This window comes from Podarcis cretensis (assembly GCF_951804945.1).
Source record: "Podarcis cretensis genome assembly, chromosome: 5".
In the NCBI taxonomy this organism is placed as follows: domain Eukaryota; kingdom Metazoa; phylum Chordata; class Lepidosauria; order Squamata; family Lacertidae; genus Podarcis; species Podarcis cretensis.
Window position 1 is genome coordinate 36,222,610 of NC_137174.1, and position 18,573 is coordinate 36,241,182.

The 18,573-nt window shown below is 41.3% G+C and overlaps 1 protein-coding gene across 3 annotated transcripts; it reads left to right on the plus strand.

Moving 5' to 3' along the window:
• Nucleotides 1–1,032: 1,032 nt before the first annotated feature.
• On the plus strand, nt 1,033–18,332 carry LOC307216278 (lipase member M-like). 3 transcript variants are annotated; one of them, XM_079976417.1, is made up of 10 exons: nt 1,033–1,182; nt 2,848–2,956; nt 5,419–5,536; nt 6,553–6,754; nt 8,807–8,916; nt 9,726–9,865; nt 11,379–11,525; nt 12,918–12,989; nt 15,545–15,610; nt 17,159–18,332. In XM_079976417.1, the coding sequence occupies exons 1-10, from the start codon at nt 1,148–1,150 to the stop codon at nt 17,390–17,392; spliced, it is 1,233 nt and encodes a 410-aa protein (XP_079832543.1). In that variant the 5' UTR covers nt 1,033–1,147; the 3' UTR covers nt 17,393–18,332. The 3 variants fall into 3 exon arrangements, with proteins under 3 accessions (XP_079832543.1, XP_079832544.1, XP_079832545.1); XM_079976418.1 differs by having other exon boundaries at nt 1,034–1,182; nt 6,556–6,754; XM_079976419.1 differs by lacking the exon at nt 1,033–1,182 and adding an exon at nt 1,973–2,280.
• The last annotated feature ends 241 nt before the right edge of the window (nt 18,333–18,573 follow it).

The window sequence follows — 18,573 nt, forward strand, 5'->3', positions numbered from 1 at the left end:
CAATTTGGTAATGGATGAAATATGGAAACCAAAAAAAGAAGAAGAAGGCAAGATCCATCAAAATATTCAGACTCTGAGCCTTATCAACAAGTTACATTGGGACCCTTGTCCATGAATGAAAATGGGCAGCAGTTTATTTATTTATTTAGCAAGTGGTTTGCAACTGTAAAATCAATGCATAATTAAAACAAACAATGCACTGGGACATTGAGGCACCCTTAATTATAATGCACAGTAATAAATATATAATTAAAAGCACACAAACAAAAACAATAACACACCAGGAGTTCAGCGCAGGAGAATGCTTGCCTAAACAGGTGTATTTTCAGAAGCCAGCAGAAACCCAACACAGATTGGACGTCTTGTATTTTAGCAGGGAGGGCATTCCACAACACTGGCACCAGCAGTGAAAAAGTGCATCTCTGTGTTAGCACATCATCTATGAAGAGGTGAGGATTTGGAAGGAGAAATGAGAAGGTTGCTCTCTGTTGTGCTGAGTTTTAAATGGTGACCATCCAAGCAGGAATGTTGTTGCAGGCAGCGAGAGTTGCAAGACTGGATGGAGATAAAGATCTCCAGGATAGAAAAGTAAAGCTGGGTGTCACCAGGATACGGCTGGTGATGAAATGAAAACCAATGGATTTGATGAATGAACTATGTAGAAATAGAAGAGGCTTGGGTCCCTGAGGGGCTCCATCCAAAAGTGATTGCATTGCTCACAAATAAGCGAGATTAAACTGAATCTAGGATGAGATTCTTTCGAATGGCACTCATACACAGACACCTTGCACACATGGATCTTGTCAATCTACTGAAACATCTTGTTCAGAAACCAGTTAGGACAGTTTTTGCAAGAGTTTATAAATGAAGAAAAGCATCCTGTGATATGTAATGACAGTTAAGAGGTGAGAAGGGGAACACAGAGAGTGGTATATGTTTTACTGTGTGTACGTAGGAGGAGTCAGAAGGAGAACACAGTATGGAAAGTGCGGCACTGGATATAATTGTAGAATGTCACAGGGTATGTATTTACAATGGAGGAAAAGAAATGGCCTTGTTGCCTCTGCAGTGGTGGAGTAACCAAAATATTTGAGCATAACACCTTTCCTGGTCAGCGCTACACCTACAGACCTGGGCACTCACGCATATGACAGTGGTGCTGCCAGAAAGTCATTCATACAGGTAGGATGAAATTGATTTAATTGATGCTGTCTCTATGAATGTACCATAAACCTATTATATTAAATAGGAGCCTAGAAGGAAGCACAGGTATCTTATGTCACATGCCTACATGCAGGAATGCAAAAGGAACTGTGCACTAAAATGTAGGGTTGCTTTAAAATGAATGGCATAGGCATGAAAATAAAAGGTTTATTAAGTAGATCACTTTAGTCATGGGTCACCTATTCAGGATTCATTTCCATAACCTTGATTCCACTCTTTCTGCATATTTGTGCATCATATCCCTTGTTAGTAATTTAGGGGAGAATAGATTCTCAGGACGCAGGTGGCACTGTGGGTTAAAGCCTCAGCGCCTAGGACTTGCCGATCGAAAGGTCGGCGGTTCGAATCCCTGCGGCGGGGTGCGCTCCCGCTGCTCGGTCCCAGCGCCTGCCAACCTAGCAGTTCGAAAGCACCTCCGGGTGCAAGTAGATAAATAGGGACCGCTTACCAGCGGGAAGGTAAACGGCGTTTCCGTGTGCGGCTCTGGCTCGCCAGAGCAGCTTCGTCACGCTGGCCACGTGACCCGGAAGTGTCTCCGGACAGCGCTGGCCCCTGGCCTCTTAAGTGAGATGGGCGCACAACCCCAGAGTCTGTCAAGACTGGCCCGTACGGGCAGGGGTACCTTTACCTTTACCTTACCTAGATTCTCAGGGCAAAAAATGCCCCAATTTCCAAAACAGAGCTGTGCATGTGTTCTGCAGTGATTGTGAGTGGTCAGGTCAAGTGCACTGCTACAGATCATCAGTCACATGCATTTATTTCCTCTACACTGGTCACCAGTTTTAATTAGGTGTTCCCGATGGAACTAACCAAGAATGTTGTGCCATTCAAGTCATATAACTAAGGAAGCCGCCCACAGTATTACTGCTATGCTGCTGATACTTTGGTATCAAGAAGAAAGAGAACCGATTAGAAGGAACTGGCAATTGTAAAAACAAATGTCTTGTGAAACATGGAAAAGGAATTTCTCTGGTAATAGATAATGCTGGCAATGTTGGAGGAGGCATCATTTGGATATTCTGTTCCTGCCTAAACACAGCAAGAGGACTCTGAGTGGTAATATTTTCATTTACTCTGGGCTTTTTTGTATATATTTGTCTGCATTTTGAGGGGCATGGGGTATTGATAAGCAAAAAATAAGGGGGAAGGCAAGGTACAGTGTAGCCTGGAATTTTTAAAACAGAATTTTTAAAACAGAACAGAATGAAGATTTGTAGAGAAAGTTTTTTTTCATCTGCCCCTGTGAGTATAACATGCTGTGACTCAAGCAGGTGTTTTTGGCATGCAGCCCCAGTTCCCTGATATTCTCTTCTCCTAGAAGGAAAGCAAGCCCTGGCATGGTTGAAAACTCTTCTTTTCTTCCCCAATTAGTTTACTTGGTTTATGCAGCTTGGACTTCATGCATTTAACACAATTTTATGTTTTCTATTAGGTTTGATAGTTTATTTTTGTATGCTACTCATGTATTGAATTTGGATTTCAGACATTCTGGAATATTTGATTAAAATGTATATATTATGTCTGCATTGTTTATGAAGTAATTGATGTAGGATACCCCACTTTTCCCCTCCTCCTCTTCCACCCCCCTTCTTTCTTTTTCTTTTTTTAAAAAATCATATATAGAAAGAAGATGTGGTGGTTTCTTGTCATTGCTTGTCTAATACAAGCAACAGGGAGCGCAGAAGAACTGAGTGGGAGCAGAGGTTCAAATCCTGAAGTTCACATGAATGTTGTAAGCTATGTACTCCTTTATAAATCTTATGCAGTGGCAGGCCTGAGATGGGGCTAGAATTCAAATCTGAGGGAGCTGAAGAGCAGCTCTTGTTCCTTCTATCTCCCTTCCTCCAGTCTAGAACAGGGGTAGCCATCGAGGTGCCCTCAAGCTCCTGTTGTGGTGCTCCAGTTCCCATGAGCCCCAGACTGCATGACCATTTATCGGGGCCTAATGGGAGTTCTAGCCCAAGGGATGTGGGTGGTGCTATGGGTTAAACCACAGAGCCTAGGACTTGCCGTTTGGAAGGTTGGCAGTTCGAATCCCCGTGATGGGGTGAGCTCCTGTTGCTCTGTCCCTGCTCCTGCCAACCTAGCAGTTTGAAAGCACATCAAAGTGCAAGTAGATAAATAGGTACCGCTCCAGCGGGAAGGAAAACGCCATTTCTGTGCGCTGCTCTGGTTTGCCAGAAGCGGCTTAGTCATGCTGACCACATGACCCAGAAGCTGCACGCCGGCTCCCTCAGCCAATAAAGCGAGATGAGCGCCGCAACCCCTGAGTCGGCCATGACTGGACCTAATGGTCAGGGGTCCCTTTACCTTTACCTAATGGGAGTTCTAGCCCAATAACATCTGCAGGGGCGCCGTGTTGGCAATCCCAGGTCTTGCACATCAAAAGCATAACTATTGGTTAATGGCGTGGGGATATGCAATTGGGAGTGATGACAAACAAGCCATGGGGAAATGCAAAACTTATTTCTGATGATGCAGAGGAGTATGTCGAACAGCAAGGAAAGACAAACAACAGCACATTCTGTTTAGTGCTGTTTACTGTTTAGTGCTGTTTAGTGCTGTTTCTGTTTACTCTCATTTTCCTACTCATATTGAAATACTGCCCCTCAATGAGGCAAAACTTAGATTCACAGAAAGTTTAGGTGTATGTGTCCCCCCGCATCCCCCCCAGAAAAAAGTGCACTGCCTCTTAGTGTCATGAACCCAATACAGTGGTACCTCGGGTTACATACGCTTCAGGTTACAGACTCCACTAACCCAGAAATAGTACCTCGGGTTAAGAACTTTGCTGCAGAATGAGAACAGAAATTGTGCTCCGGCGGCACAGCAGCAGCAGGAGGCCCCATTAGCTAAAGTGGTGCTTCCGGATAAGAACAGTTTCAGGTTAAATACGGACCTCTAGAATGAATTAAGTACGTAACCTGAGGTACTCAGATTCTCAGCCAGATTGTTACCAAACATTTAATCCCACAATTCACCACATAGATTATGTAAAGACTTCTTGGCAGAGCTGGCCAGAGCAGGGAGGAGGAATGGGACAAGAGTGGGGAGTTTGATCCTGGGGAGGGACTCAGTGGCCTGTGAGTTGCTGTGCTGGATGCTGGTTGGCGGGAGAAAGCCCCACCTCAGTACTATTGGATGTCCCAAGCACCAAGGGAGGGCTGCTGATTTGACCCAGGTGTCTCCTTCTGCCAGCAAAACACTCCCCATCTCTGGGGATGTGCCTGAGTCTGAATCAGACAGTGAGCCTCCTTCTCTAAGGATGGGACACAAGCACAAACACCTCCCTCATTCCCTTAGAACAGCAATAGAGCCCACCTGAGAGGTGCCGGAACTGAGTTGGTGAGTTCCGGCAGAAAGAAAGCCTTGCTTACACCTACCCCATGCTCCTTGGAGCTCAGCATTAATGGACTCATTGTACAATGGACTCATTGTAACATAATCTATGTGGTGAATTGTGGGATTAAATGTTTGGTAACAATCTGGCTGAGAATCTGAGTATGGCGTCCAAGAGTGAGAGCCAGGACTTCTGTTCCATAATACTGAAAGCAGTTCAGGAACATTTCTCAATTCTGAGTGTAGATTGAGTGAGTATGAAGGAGGCAGGCACAAACAACATCACAACCTTCTCCAGTCAGACTTCCTCCCTGCTTTTAGATGTTTTATCATTTGTCTTACTACTTTAAAACAGTAAATTGTTTTGGGTGCCTTTGCAGAAAGACAGTATACAAATGCAATGAAATTAGATGGTGGTGGTGATGTGTTGGTACAGCTTCATTTCATACTGAACAGGAGCTTATTGCAAACTAATTTTAAAGCAAAGAGTGAAAGGGTCTTGTGTGACAGAGTCTACACTTGTTGAAAGTGTCTACACAGCTCAACTGCTTTGTACTCAGGTTGTAAACTTGTTGAACATTACATGTGAATAACACTATGATTGCGCTGCTAACTATTGGTGTATGCAAATATATGGAATGTACACTTGTGGTGACATCTGTTTATGGTGTCTTTTAAACAAGCACAGAGCAGACACAGGAAGGGCCTCACTTCACATAGAAACAACTGCTTCCATTGCCATATAGTGACTGACCTATATACTGACACTATCAATGTACAGTTGTTAGCTCCTCTGTGACAGATTAAAACATTCTGAATTCAAACTTCTCAGGAGTTTATTTCTTCTTCTTTTAGAGCGAGGTGATTCGCTATAAAGGATACCCCAGTGAAGAGTATGAAGTCTTAACAGATGATGGCTATTATTTGACAGTAAACCGAATTCCCTTTGGAAGAGAAAATCTTACCCCTGGAGGTATCTGAAAATATTTTTTTCCTTATTTATAGTTCAAAACAAATTGTTGGCCTATCACAGTTGTATATTAAAAGCCTTAATACAGTGCAGAATTATGTAATTACTAGAGCTTTACATAAAGATATCAGACCCTCAGTCAAGACCCAAAGCGACTCAGCCCAGAAGGTTGTTGCATGACCCTCTGGAGCCCCATTGAAGTGTTCAGAAGAGCATATACAGCCTTAAACTGGATGGGTGAAGGGACAGGTACAACAGCTTCATTCCTCAACTGTCTTGTATTGAGCAGGAAGGTCGGAAAGAGACTGAACACCCTAAAAAGTCTCTCCTCAAATGAGAGCCCGGCCTTATCAGGATCACATGTTGATGTCCTCATGGAAGCACATGGAAATGTCTTGAGAAAGCATGCTTATAAATTCCCTTCAGACCTCCCAGGAAGGTCAATGATGGGATGGACAAGTCCACTTCATATCAGGGCCTTGGGAGCATGGTTTGGCATGTGCCTTCCTATTCCCCTTCCCCAGTTTCAGTGCCCACAGATTTTTCTGAATTCTTGAATAGGGCTTTGTTGACAAGCCTCCTCTACAGTCAAAGTTCAGATCCATGCCACTGAATGAGACTAGAGCAGGGGTCACCAACCTAAGGCCCATGGGCTGGAAGGGGCCCGCGGAGATCGTTTGACCGGCCCACGAGCCACCTGCTAACATGCTGCACTAAACCATGCTTCCGTGGTGCTGGAAATTGCATCTGCGCATGCGCAGATACCAGAAATCACAGGCGCATGCGCTCAGGTGAGAGAGAGATCCAGCCCACGAAGGGATCTCTATGGGACCAATCCGACCCAATCAAGATAAACCTTGCTGACCCCGGGACTAGAGCCTAACAAACATACTGAGATAATGTACTGTAATATAAACTATAATCTAATAATATAAACAAGGGATATTTGTCAAAAACATATTTGTTATCATGGCACAGAGATTCTCACCTGCTTTGTTATAATGGTTTGTTTTTTAAACCAGGTCCCAGGCCTGTTGTGTTGCTGCAGCATGGGATATTTGCGGAAGCTAGCTTTTGGGTCGAAAATCTGGCAAACAACAGTTTTGGATTTATATTAGCGGATGCTGGCTATGATGTTTGGCTGGGGAACAACAGAGGATCAAGTTGGTCTCGGAGACACCAGAATTTGTCAACTGACCAAGATGAATTTTGGGATTTCAGGTATTTTGAACTGTAGAATAAACAGTAATTTCACACATTAACTCTGCTGATCTTCAGCATTTTAGTGCAAATTTCTCCAGATCAGCACATTTTTGTATGTAGTTTTGACTAATGTACACATTTTTGCAAGTCGTATCTCCGAATATGGTACATTTTAAATGTTATTTTCACTAATAATATACATTTTATGCACAATTTTACCGAATACACACATTTTTGTAAACACTGAGTGGTTGCCGAACTTAATCACTCAAAAATTTTAAGGATAGCTGAGTTTTGGTTCTCATATCCACAAATTTGATAAATTCAGCTTTAAATGTAGACTGAATTGAATTTCTCCCTATCCCTATTCATATCCCTTTATGTCAATAGATTTGCTCTGAGCAAGACTATGGCTACAATCTATAGGCTTCTATGCATGTAGCTATCCTAAGAAATGAACTGTAGAAACATAACCCTTTGAAATAGGGACTACAAAATTTTGGATCCCTGCACGATTCCAGAATGTGTGAGAAAAAGCAGAAGTCTACACGCAGGGTTTTTTTGCATCCTACAGCCCTATGTGTTATTTTCTATGTCTGATGCCTGTTAGAAGTAAAACGTGGGTCCCAAGACCCTCAAAATAAATTCTGAACAAAATTGGTGAAGCAGCAAAGAGTTTATTGAGTACAATACATTCTTGCAAGAGCGGGTGTCCAAAGTAGGCACACCCCAAATTGGCAAGGCGCAAGTTTATATTCTTTATACCTGAAGCACACGTTTCCCTTGTTTCCTCATTGGCTGGATACATGCAAGGTTTATAGCCTATCATGACCACCTAGTTAACATACTAAAATCCCCACTTTTGTTGACATCTCTCATTACTCTAGTTCCAACGACCACTACTCCTGTTTACCTTTCTCCTTATTTGGTCCATGTTTCTTATGTTTTTACACATTGACTCAAGCAATAAAGCCACATCCCAACCACTAGTGGGTGTAACTGAGTACAGATAAATCACATAACGGCTGCAAACAGCCCTATCTATAATCCTCCTAACTACAAGATATGTGTAAGCAAGGTTCTGCTGTCTGCAGTCATCTAGCTGTTATAGCCTTGTGGCCTTTTGAAAAGGCAACATTTTTATTCTTCACAATGCCCCTTCCCCTGATTCATATGTGAGGGGACGATTGTGGCTGGGTGAACCTATTACTCCTAGTTAGGGATGGAAGGATCTGTCGGTTTTGGTTCTCACAGTCTGTCATTTCCCCCCAAACTTAAATCTGGTTCTCCACATATCTGCATCAATTTGAAAAAAATTTGTTTGACAAGTCTTCATGGAAATTCCTCCGTACTTTAGTGCAAATTTCTCTTGATATATTTTGGTGCGCACATTTTATCATGTCATTTTCACTCATTTTTATTCACAGTTTGCATAATATATGTATTTTTGTAAACTCTTGATTGGTGTGAGGATGGCATCACAACATGTGGATTAATATGAATTTCGAAGGACGACTGTGTTTCAGTTGTCATTTCGTTTTAGAAAGTGCGAATTTGAAAAATTTAGGTTTCAATGCAAACTGAATCAAATTCCCCCCCTTCTCTCATCATACACTGAATGGTTACACTGAGCAGGACGGTAACTAAAAGCTATAGATCTCTATGCATGTTGGATTTCCACATATGTACTGTGACCTGCACAATTCCAGAATGTGTGGAAAGAAGTAGAAGTCCACACACTGAGCATCTTCACATCCTACAGCCTGCTTTTATGTGTGATGGTTCTTCATGAGATTCATGTATGAAATGAAAAAATGTGTGTGTGTGTGTGTGTGTGTGTGTGAGAGAGAGAGAGAGAGAGAGAGAGAGAGAGAGATGTTTAGTGATGTTCTGTTGCTGGAAGCCATCCCTGCAAAATTAAAGTGGAGAATAGAGATGGTGGCTCCATCACCTGGTTCTGCACCCACATTTCAAGCAAAAGCTTCCAGAAGGCAACTCTGGGTGAACATCTAGGAGTTCAGATGAAGTGGTTTCACTAATTTTGCCATAACATTTAAATATTTCCTTCAGTTTCCATGAAATGGCTCTGTATGACCTTCCAGCAATGATCAACTTCATTCTGAAGAAAACTGGGCAGAAGCAACTGTATTATGTAGGCTACTCTCAAGGCACAACTATTGGTATGCTAAAGTGGACTAACCCATGTTTTTTGACTCTCTTGTTCTTTCTCTCTTTCTAAGAAAAAAAATTGGTTAATGTTCTGCTATTCTGGATCCTAGAGCCAGCTGTAAAGATTCCAGTTTGACTTTATACTGCTCATCCCTTTGTGTTGGGAGTCAGCCTTGCCCCAACACTGGTGCTGAATTGTGAACCAGTCAGTATCTATGGGCCTGCATTCCCTTTGTGACTATGCTATGTCCCTGTGAGGGTACACAGGAATTTTCAGGGGGGAAATGAGAAGATAGTTGTAAGGGTGGAGAAAGTGGTGAGGTGTCCTGTTGACCAGCCCATGGGCCAGAAATTGCCAGCCCTTAGGCCAGATGCACCCCACAACCAGTTTCAACTGGTCCTCTGCCCACCTCCAATCAGCAGTTTAAATTTAAAAGAGAAAATCATTACAAGAATAACAGAATAACCTCAATTGCCTTACTTTACTGGCAACAGATTTTAACTTGATAAGTAGAGAGGGGAGATGGTCAGGTTTTGCCACTCATGGCAGATCTATTGCTTAGCCTCAATTTGTGATCCATTGATCGCATAGGGCAGATATAGGGAACCTGTGGCCCTACAGATGTGCTTGGACTCCAACTCCCATCAGCCCCAGCCAGCATGGCAAATGAACAGCGATAGTGGGAGTTGTGGTCCAGCCATATCAGGAGGGCCACAGAATCCCCATCTCTGCTTTAGAGTCTAGTAGGCCTTTGGTAAATTGGCAAATGAATTTCGTACTATGAGCAGTCCTAAATGCTCACTGTGTTTTTCTCCTTAGGCTTCATAGCATTTTCAGCCATACCAGAGCTGTCTCAAAAAATCAAACTATTTACTGCCTTGGCTCCTGTGATTTCTCTTAAGCATGTGACAAGCCCTGCTTCCAAATTTTCCTTCCTACTTCCTGACTACTCATCCAAGGTACACATTAATCTCTATTTTGTTACCAGGAAATCAAAAAATACGAGGCCAGCAGGAATTTAAGAGTAACCTTTCCCTTAACTTCATAACACAAGATAGACAATTGTACCTGTCACCCTCATAGAGATAATGCTATAAAAGAAAAAGCCTATAAACTGTATGATTCTATATAACAGGTTCACATTTTACATAACTGTAGTGTTGCTCTGAGAGCGTACTGGATGAAGGGCTGTTTAGAAATATAAGAAATACAACCTAAATTTGTTTGAGTTGCTATGCATAGCAAAATTTCGGTGTGTTGTTTTTTTAAAAAAAAAGTTTTGAAGAACCAACACAGGCTTTACTATACATTTCAGTGAGCTGTGGATTGCTCTTACAGTGCTGAACAACATAAAGAGAATAAACCAAGAAAAAAGCCCTAAGAATTAAATATTTCAATCTAGGGGAGAAATGCATGTGTACTTTGTGTTTTTGGTCCACATCCAACTAGGAATACATTGTTGTTGTTTAAAAAATCAGTTTGCATTGTAGGAGAACTTACCTCATTTGCACAATGCACACAAAAAAAAGCTCAGCTGCCATTCAAAAGTGACTCATCTCTAAAATTTGGTTCTCCAGGCAGGTTATGAATACAAAAATGCATATACTAGGGTAAAATGTGTATATCAATCCACATGTTAGCAAAAATAGCAGACAAAAATGGTTATATTAGGGGGAAAATGTACCAAAAAATGTATATATTAGAAAAAATTCACACTGAAGAAATTTCAAGCAGACTTGTGCCTAAAAAAAAATGCAAACTGATTTAGAAATGTGGAGAATTGGACTTAAGAGTGGAATATGAAAAACTGAGAGAAATAGAATCAACTAATTCGCACTCCAACCTTCCTACACTGAGGACTCAGCTATCCAGCTGCAAATATATCATTTTAAGTGCATTATACAGCTGTGACACTAAGTGGTGATGTTGAGCTTATGGCAGATTCAATATATTTCTAAAGCATTTTCAGAGACACATTTGTATGTGTCGAGATTCCACCTGAGTTGGAAGATCTGAAGGGGTCTTATGAATAGATTTGGTGGAACATGGTTACAAGCCTCCCTCTAATTGGAACTGGTTGTTATCATTGTTCCTGATTGAGAAGTATGACCAGCTGGATGCCCTTCTAAATCCCTTTCAGACCTTCCCACAGGAAGGTGGACCAGGTACACCTGGCACCTGCACTGAGGGTACGATCAGCATATGGGTCTCTGTTCCCACTCTCCAACTGAAACCTTTAAGACAGGCTTCCTCAAACTCAGACCTCCAGATGTTTTAAGACTACAATTCCCATCAACCCTGACGACTGGTCTTGCTAGCTAGGGATCATGGGAGTTGCCATCTGGAGGGCCAAGGTTGAAGAAGCCTGCTTTAAGAAGCTGCAACCAGCCACAAAATAATTCTAGAGGAACATAGCTAATCCTGCAAATATTTTTTTAAGGTTAAATTGTAACACCTTTTGTATCTTCCCAGAGCTACTTTGTCAGAGGAGAATTTGTACTGTTTCGCAGACCCGTGGCAGACTTTTTCAGGAAATTGTGCAGCGTTACATTGTTGCAGCAATTCTGTGCTCAACTCATATTCTCAACAGGCGGATTTAATGCAACAAATCTAAATATGGTGTGTAGATGTGTAAAGAAAACATAGTAGTTTGCTACTATGATTGGTTTGCTACATGCTCTGAATCTTCACAAAACTTCGTTTTTGCAACAAAAGCTGGGCACCCAAAGAAAAGCCCTGCAAAAAAAATGAAGACTCAGAATAAGATGGGAATCTTGTACAAACTTTAAATAATTCTCATTGAACAGAATATGGCTTACTTGTGAGTAGATAAGCCTATGGTTGCACTATAACAGCACAATCCTATATATGTCTAGTCAGAAACAATTCTTATAGAGTTGAATGGGACTTACTCCCAGGAAAATGGGTTTAGGTGCCAGAAAGTGAATCTCCATCTGCACTATACAGCAGCTTACCACTTTAAACAGTCATGGCTTCCCTCAGAGTGGTTAACAATCAGTGTGTGGGAAATAATAAGAGTCTGTGAGGGGAATTATAGGAGTCACCAAACAACTTTCAGCACCCCTATCAAACTACAGCCCCCAGGATTCTTTAGGGGAAGCCATGCCTGTTTTAAGTGATGTGATACTGCTTTAAAGTTAGGGTGCAGCTGGCATCGGAGACATGTCTCCTGAAGAAAAACGACATTAAAATTTTGGTTCTGTCCAGCTTATGACCTTAAAGACAGAATGCATGCACTGCCTGCCGAGCGATAAGCAGGATGTGGCCAACTCATCTCAAAGGGTGAATCATCTTTAATGCACCTTGTTGCCTTAACAATTGCTGCTACTAAAAAGCTGGAATTTAGCAACATAAGAAAAGCCCTGGGTTTCTCATATTTGGGTCCCCTGGTGTTGCTGGACTACAACTCCCATCATCCCTAGATAGCAAGACCAGTGGCCAGGGATGATGGGAGTTGTAGTCCAACAACAGCTGGGGACCCACGTTCAAGAAACATTGGAAACCAAAGGCCCATGGTGCCCAGCATCCTGTTTTCATAGTGGCCAATCAGATTCCTACAGGAAATACACAATTCAGAAATATATTGTCTCTGATACTGGAGGTACTGCAGAGCCTTCATGACTAATAGCCACTGATAGAGCTATCATCTATGAATTTGTCTCAACCCACTTCAAAGCCACTATCACATCTTGCAAAAGTGAATTCCCCAGCTGAGCTATATACACTGTGTGACAAAATTATTTGCTTGAACTTTCCCGAATCTGCCAGCTTTGGTGGCCTCAGGTTCTTTTGATGTGAAAGGGAGAAATCTCTCTCCCCCGCCCCCGTACAAATGCACTCTTTTCATCCCATTTACAATTATATAGTATTTTCCTCATCCCTTTTCTAAACAAAATAGCCTTTACTTGTAGGGGAGTTTCGGGGGGGGGGGGTTGTTTTAATTTCACTGATTTTTCAGATTGTTGTTTATTTTCCAAATTTTTCCTGCAGAGTCGAATGGATGTGTATGGAGCTCGCTTTATGGATGGAACATCAGCTAAATCTATTGTACACTGGAAACAGGTAGAGTGTTGTATACTTTTTAGCAGCTGTGATGGTCAAGAGAGTTCCATGCTTATATGCTCACTCAAAAATTACAAACTTTCTGAGCCTCCACCAAAGAATCCTGCAACTATTAGTGTACTTAACTTTCCCTGGGAAGCCAGTACAATAATTAAGCCAATTTAAGATTCAGTTAGGTAGCTGTGTTGGTCTGACACAGTCAAAATAAATAAAAAACCTGTCCAGTAGCACCGTAGAGACCAACTAAGTTTGTTCTGGGTATAAGCTTTTTTTAAAAATAATAATAATAATAATATTTATTGAAATTTCCAGATATGACAGAAAAAAAAAAGAAAAAAAAAAGAACAATATAACATTTACTTTTAGGCCTTATTTTCATTAACGTCTTTCCAGGACTTCCCCACCTCACACCCTCTTGTATTCCAATTCCATTACATTAGTTCAGCAAGTTCTTACCCCAAATTTTATGCTCATTATCATTGACCCATTGTTGAAAATATTTTTTCTCCTAAAATCGACCCCTGTTTTCTTCCACGAGTTCCCCTCTTTAATACGCAGAGCAGAATGAAATAACAAAATAAAGAACAAAGTATAATTTTACACCCTTTGGATTCCAAATTTCCCTCCCCCCCTTTCCCGGTTATGATCCCCAATGTCCATCAATGTCTACTGTCAACCTGGAGACCCCACATCTATGTCCAAATCTCTCTCTTTTCCACTTTGCCGTCTTTTTAATAGTCTTTGCCATCTTTTTGGTAATCTTTAGTTTCATACACCCAATCTTGGAAGGGTTCTATCTCAAGAAGGTCCATTTTCTCCATCCAGATCTCTATATTTCAAAGTAAAGCTCAAATTTTCTTTCTTAGTCCTTTTAAATCTGAATGTCCCAAATGTTCCCACTTCCAGCTTTGTTCAATTCTTATTGTTCTCTTTCCTCACTTTCCTCTGGTTTCTTTCCCTGTTCCACTGCAAAAACGTTCTAATTCCAAAAGCTTGTAATTCCTCTACAGAGGCTTTATTTGTTCAGGAACAAAAACTTACGTCAAGTCCCTTCCATTCTTCAATAGATGAATCTATTGTCTCCTTTAGTGTAGAGACCTCTGTAGACAAAATAATGTTTCATTTCTGCAGTTTTCCCAGGAGATAAAAAGTCCCATCGGATTCCATGCGTAATTTTCCACTTGTAGCAGTTCCTGTAGTGTCCCAAAGCCCCCTCTAGAGGGATTATGGTAACTCAGTTTCCTTCCAGATCACTCCCAAATGTCAAAGTAACTTGTTATCCCTTATTTTCAACAATTTATATCAAAATTGTAACAAATATAACCGGCAAAGTTGTTGTAACAAAGTTCTCTTTTTATTCTTCTACTTTGACAGCTACTTTGACAGCTGTCAAAATCTCTGTGTCTCCTCACCAGGCACTCTCTCGGATCACTCCCGATTCCTGGGGGGGGGGGGTTACACTTTTGCTCACACATTCCACTTTTCTCCTCCAGCACAGTCTTGTAATTTTCCATCGTGAAATTAATAACTTTATCAATAAAAAGTAGACCCTTCTCTCGATCTTAGTTGCCAAATCCTTGCTTTAAATCCTCTACAACAGGGGGGAGACGGACTTCCTTTTTGCACCTCCCCCGCTCGTTCCGAATTTAATTTTTTTTTTCCCTTTTAAATCTGATTTCCCAATTACTCACAGGTTATTCTTTTTAGTCCAAATTTTCAATAGAAGAAGTCAGCGCTCTCCATCAAATGGCATGCGGCTTCGCTCGGCAGGGGAAGCGGAAGACTCATAGCACCACACCACCCCCCGTCCCCCGCTCCGTAGCCTTTAAAAAGGCTCCTTCGCGGGTCGGGGGGGCGCAAACAGTGCCCGCCGAGTCACCATGTCCATGGGTTTCAGCGCCCATGGTTTTTGAGGGTCGCCGGCGCGGTAGGACCCAGCCCCTGCTGAGCAGGCTCCCTCCGGAGCTCGGAGGGAGTCCGCCATTCGGCGATGGCGCCAACCCGGAAGTCCTGTTCTGGGTATAAGCTTTTGTGTGTATGCACACTTCTTCAGATACATCTGAAACAGTGGTCCAGTGACTTCTGTTTCAGTGTATCTGAAGAAGTGTGCATGCACACAAAAGCTTATACCCAGAACAAACTTAGTTGGTCTCTATGGTGCTACTGGACAATTTTTTAAGCCAATTTAAGTTGGTGCTATTGTTCTAATATGAGCTTTCTGAACTGGCATGGCTAAAACCTAGTTTTGTTTATTTAGGCAGAGTAGGGAGCTCTTTTCGTCTTATGAAAAAATGGGCACATGAACACCAAGTGTTCTGCAAATCCCTTCATTTCAGAAAGGGATTCCTCACATAAAATATATTTTACCCCAAGGGATATTTACTGCCATAGAGATAAATTCCAAAAGGAACAGGCAACATTTATAATTAGTCAAACAAGGATTTTACAGAAAAGAATAGGTTGGATCAAAAATAGTAATTTTATTATTTGTAATATGTATCACATAATATCTAATGCTAATATCCAATGCTATGGCTTTCCTATTATTTTGATAGATAAGAGATTCAGGATTATTCAGATACTTTGACTACGGGAATGAGAATCAGGCAAGATATAACCAGGTAAGAGCGAACAATTTTTGTTCAGTAAATATGGTGAAAATAGAAATCTGCATCAAGGACATGCATTTACAATAGTTCTGACTATCAGCACAACCCAGTTGATATTAACTGCTTGGAGTTCTCATCAGTGTCAATATAAGAGTTAAGAATTCGCCTAATTTTCTGATGTTCTTAACATGGATTTGCAAAAGTGATTTGGTGACACAAGCTTATATATATATATCAACATATATCGATATATATATATATATATATATATATATATATATATACATATCGACATATTTCCAAATCAGGACAAAGTTGGGTTTTGTTTTGTTTTTTGTCAAAGTTGTTGAGTTTTTTGGGGGGTGGGGGGAATTGGATTTTTAAAACATTTTTTTCTTTAAAAAAATGCCCTAGTTGCCATACATCTAGGTTTTCCCAGACATTTTGCCAATTCGGTGAAAATTTGCCCAGACCCCATTTTGACAGTCCAATTTTGGGATGTATGGTAGCCCTATATACCTCCCACCATTCATCCATGCAGTTCAAGCTGGAATGGGTCATTGTCCCCTCATTTTATCCACATAACAACCCTGTGAGGTAGTCTAGAATGATTGTGATTGATCCAGGGTCAGTCAGTGAACTTCATGGTTAAGGGGGAATGTAAACATGGATCTCCAAGTACTAATTAACAATCTAACCAGTATACCACACTAGTTCACAGTTAATGTGAATGTGATCTCATCAAGTGTTTGCCTCCACATGCTCAGAGAATGTGTGGTGGGTGGGTGGAGCATGGCTATGTACATTAGATCCAACCTCTGACCACACATTTGACAAAGTCTGCAGGAGGAGCCTAGATGTGTCCAGTTTGTCTCCAGGGATTTCTCGTACCCCTGCCAGGGATTTAATATGGGACCTTCTGCATTCAAAGCAGGTTCTTTTCCACCTCCTTAAATGTGGTGTGAATCTCCTGACTCCCAATCTCCTTTTCCTCAGACCAAGCAGCAAATAGTTGGAGGGTCCTCAAAGCCATTCCCACCACCCAAACCACTCCCCACTTTCCTTCTTCTTCCCACATCATCATGTTATCTGTGTGATGAATTACAGAGAGTGTAGCTCTTTCAGGGAAGCTTTCAACTGTCAGTCAGGTTGCCTTGGGTTCTCCCTGCCCCCTGCTCCATTGTTTGTTTGTTTTGTAAATGTGTAGGCCACTTCATGGGCTGAGGCCATCAAAGTAGTGTACAACAAGCTAAAAAGAAATAAGATAGAATACAAAAAAATACAAACTCCAGAAAGCAATAAATCAGTGTCTACAGTTCCTGGGCTTGTAGTGCAAAACTTTGAAAAACCAGGAGCAAATCTGTGGAGAACTGCAGAGGATCCACCCAACCATATTTAAAACATGTTAGCAGACTATAAGTGTTCTAGGTAGAAAGAAGAAAAAATCACCCATCTATACAAGCCTGTGGACTGTCCACAGTTGGTCTGAATTGTGTAAAGATGCTGTCACTAACAACATTTTTTTAAAAAAATAATGATTCATTGTCATTTACTTTCCAGAGTTTTCCCCCTTTGTATAAAATAGAGGACATGACTGTGCCAACTGCAGTGTGGACTGGCGGGAATGACCTGATTGCAAGCCCCAGAGATGTAGCCGTCTTACTTCCTCGTATCACTAACCTAGTTTACCACAAAAATATGACATACTGGAACCACTGGGATTTCATCTGGGGCCTCAGTGCCCCCGAGCTCATGTACTACAAAATCATTAAGTTGATGAGATGCTTTAGCTGAGATGGGATGCCTTAGCTGAGTCATGGTTGCTTTAGCTGAGATTCCTGCATTCCAGCTCTACAATTCTATGATTCCATGAGAATGTCTCTGTAAAGCAATACATTCCTATGATAAATTTCATTTCTTTCCTTTTACACCAGTCACAACAAACACTATACTTGCATTGACAGCCATGTAGGCCACTGAAATCCACAGTATTTAAAGGTCCATTAACATATGTTTAAAGCACTCTTATACCACTTTAACAGTCATGGCTTCCTGGGAACTCACAGAGCTACAATTTCATAGTGGTTTAACAATCATCCCTCTACTTATAGCTCTTTGAAGGGAATAGTGGTCTTCTAACAGCTCTCTGCATCCTTAATAAACTACAGTTCCCAAAATTATTTGGAGTAATTCATGACTTAGTGTTTTAAGAGTGCTTTTTATTTTATTTTAAGTGTATCAGTTTCCTCACCACTGGTTTGTGTATCCTTAACCACATGATTAAGAATATAAGAATTGCCTTGCTGCATCAGACCCCAGGAAAAAGGCCAGGATACAAATGTGATAAAAGAATTACAACCTCACCACACAACTGATTCCCTGCATACTACACTTCCAGAGTGTTTAAAATGTATGGTGCTGAATGAATGTGGCTGCCAGGGTGTGCAGTTAAGGCCTGGACTATCTGAGTGGGATGCACTAGGCGGGGCAATTCAGTTTTGATTCCCTGAGAGTAAAACTAAATAGAAGATATTGAGTGGGTGTTTCTGGTAAGGAACAGTGACAGCCATTCTAGGTGAGTAAAGTCTCCCTGAGACTCGGTTTACAAAAGAGCGTAAAATTATCTGCAAAAAGGTTATGTCTTAAACTTTAGTTTTGTGTCTCACAATTGAAATCATTATGCTTTAAACCTTCAGAGAATGTAATTAAATAAACATTGAATTTTGTTCCAGAAGTGACTCCTTATACTTTGAACTTCAGGGTAGGGAATGAGTAGGCACTGGGCAGCCTTCACAGAAATACAAACCTTGTTGCTGTCTTGACCATCACTACTACAAATAGTTGATTCTGGAGCTCTCCTAGGGATAACAAGGGGAGTTTTATCTATTAGCACATCTACAAAATTGGTCACATTACCCACAACATCCAGGAACAGAGGGGCAGTGAAGAAAAAACTGCGACTTTCTATCTTTTTA

Excerpts from the sequence above, each read along its gene's own strand:
- LOC307216278 (XM_079976417.1), top strand. The coding sequence starts at position 1,148 with ATGACAGTGGTGCTGCCAGAAAGTCATTCATACAG. Across the intron at positions 1,183-2,847 it reads CCAGAAAGTCATTCATACAG|AAAGAAGATGTGGTGGTTTC; the intron begins GTAGGATGAAAT and ends AATCATATATAG. Across the intron at positions 12,990-15,544 it reads CTATTGTACACTGGAAACAG|ATAAGAGATTCAGGATTATT; the intron begins GTAGAGTGTTGT and ends TTATTTTGATAG.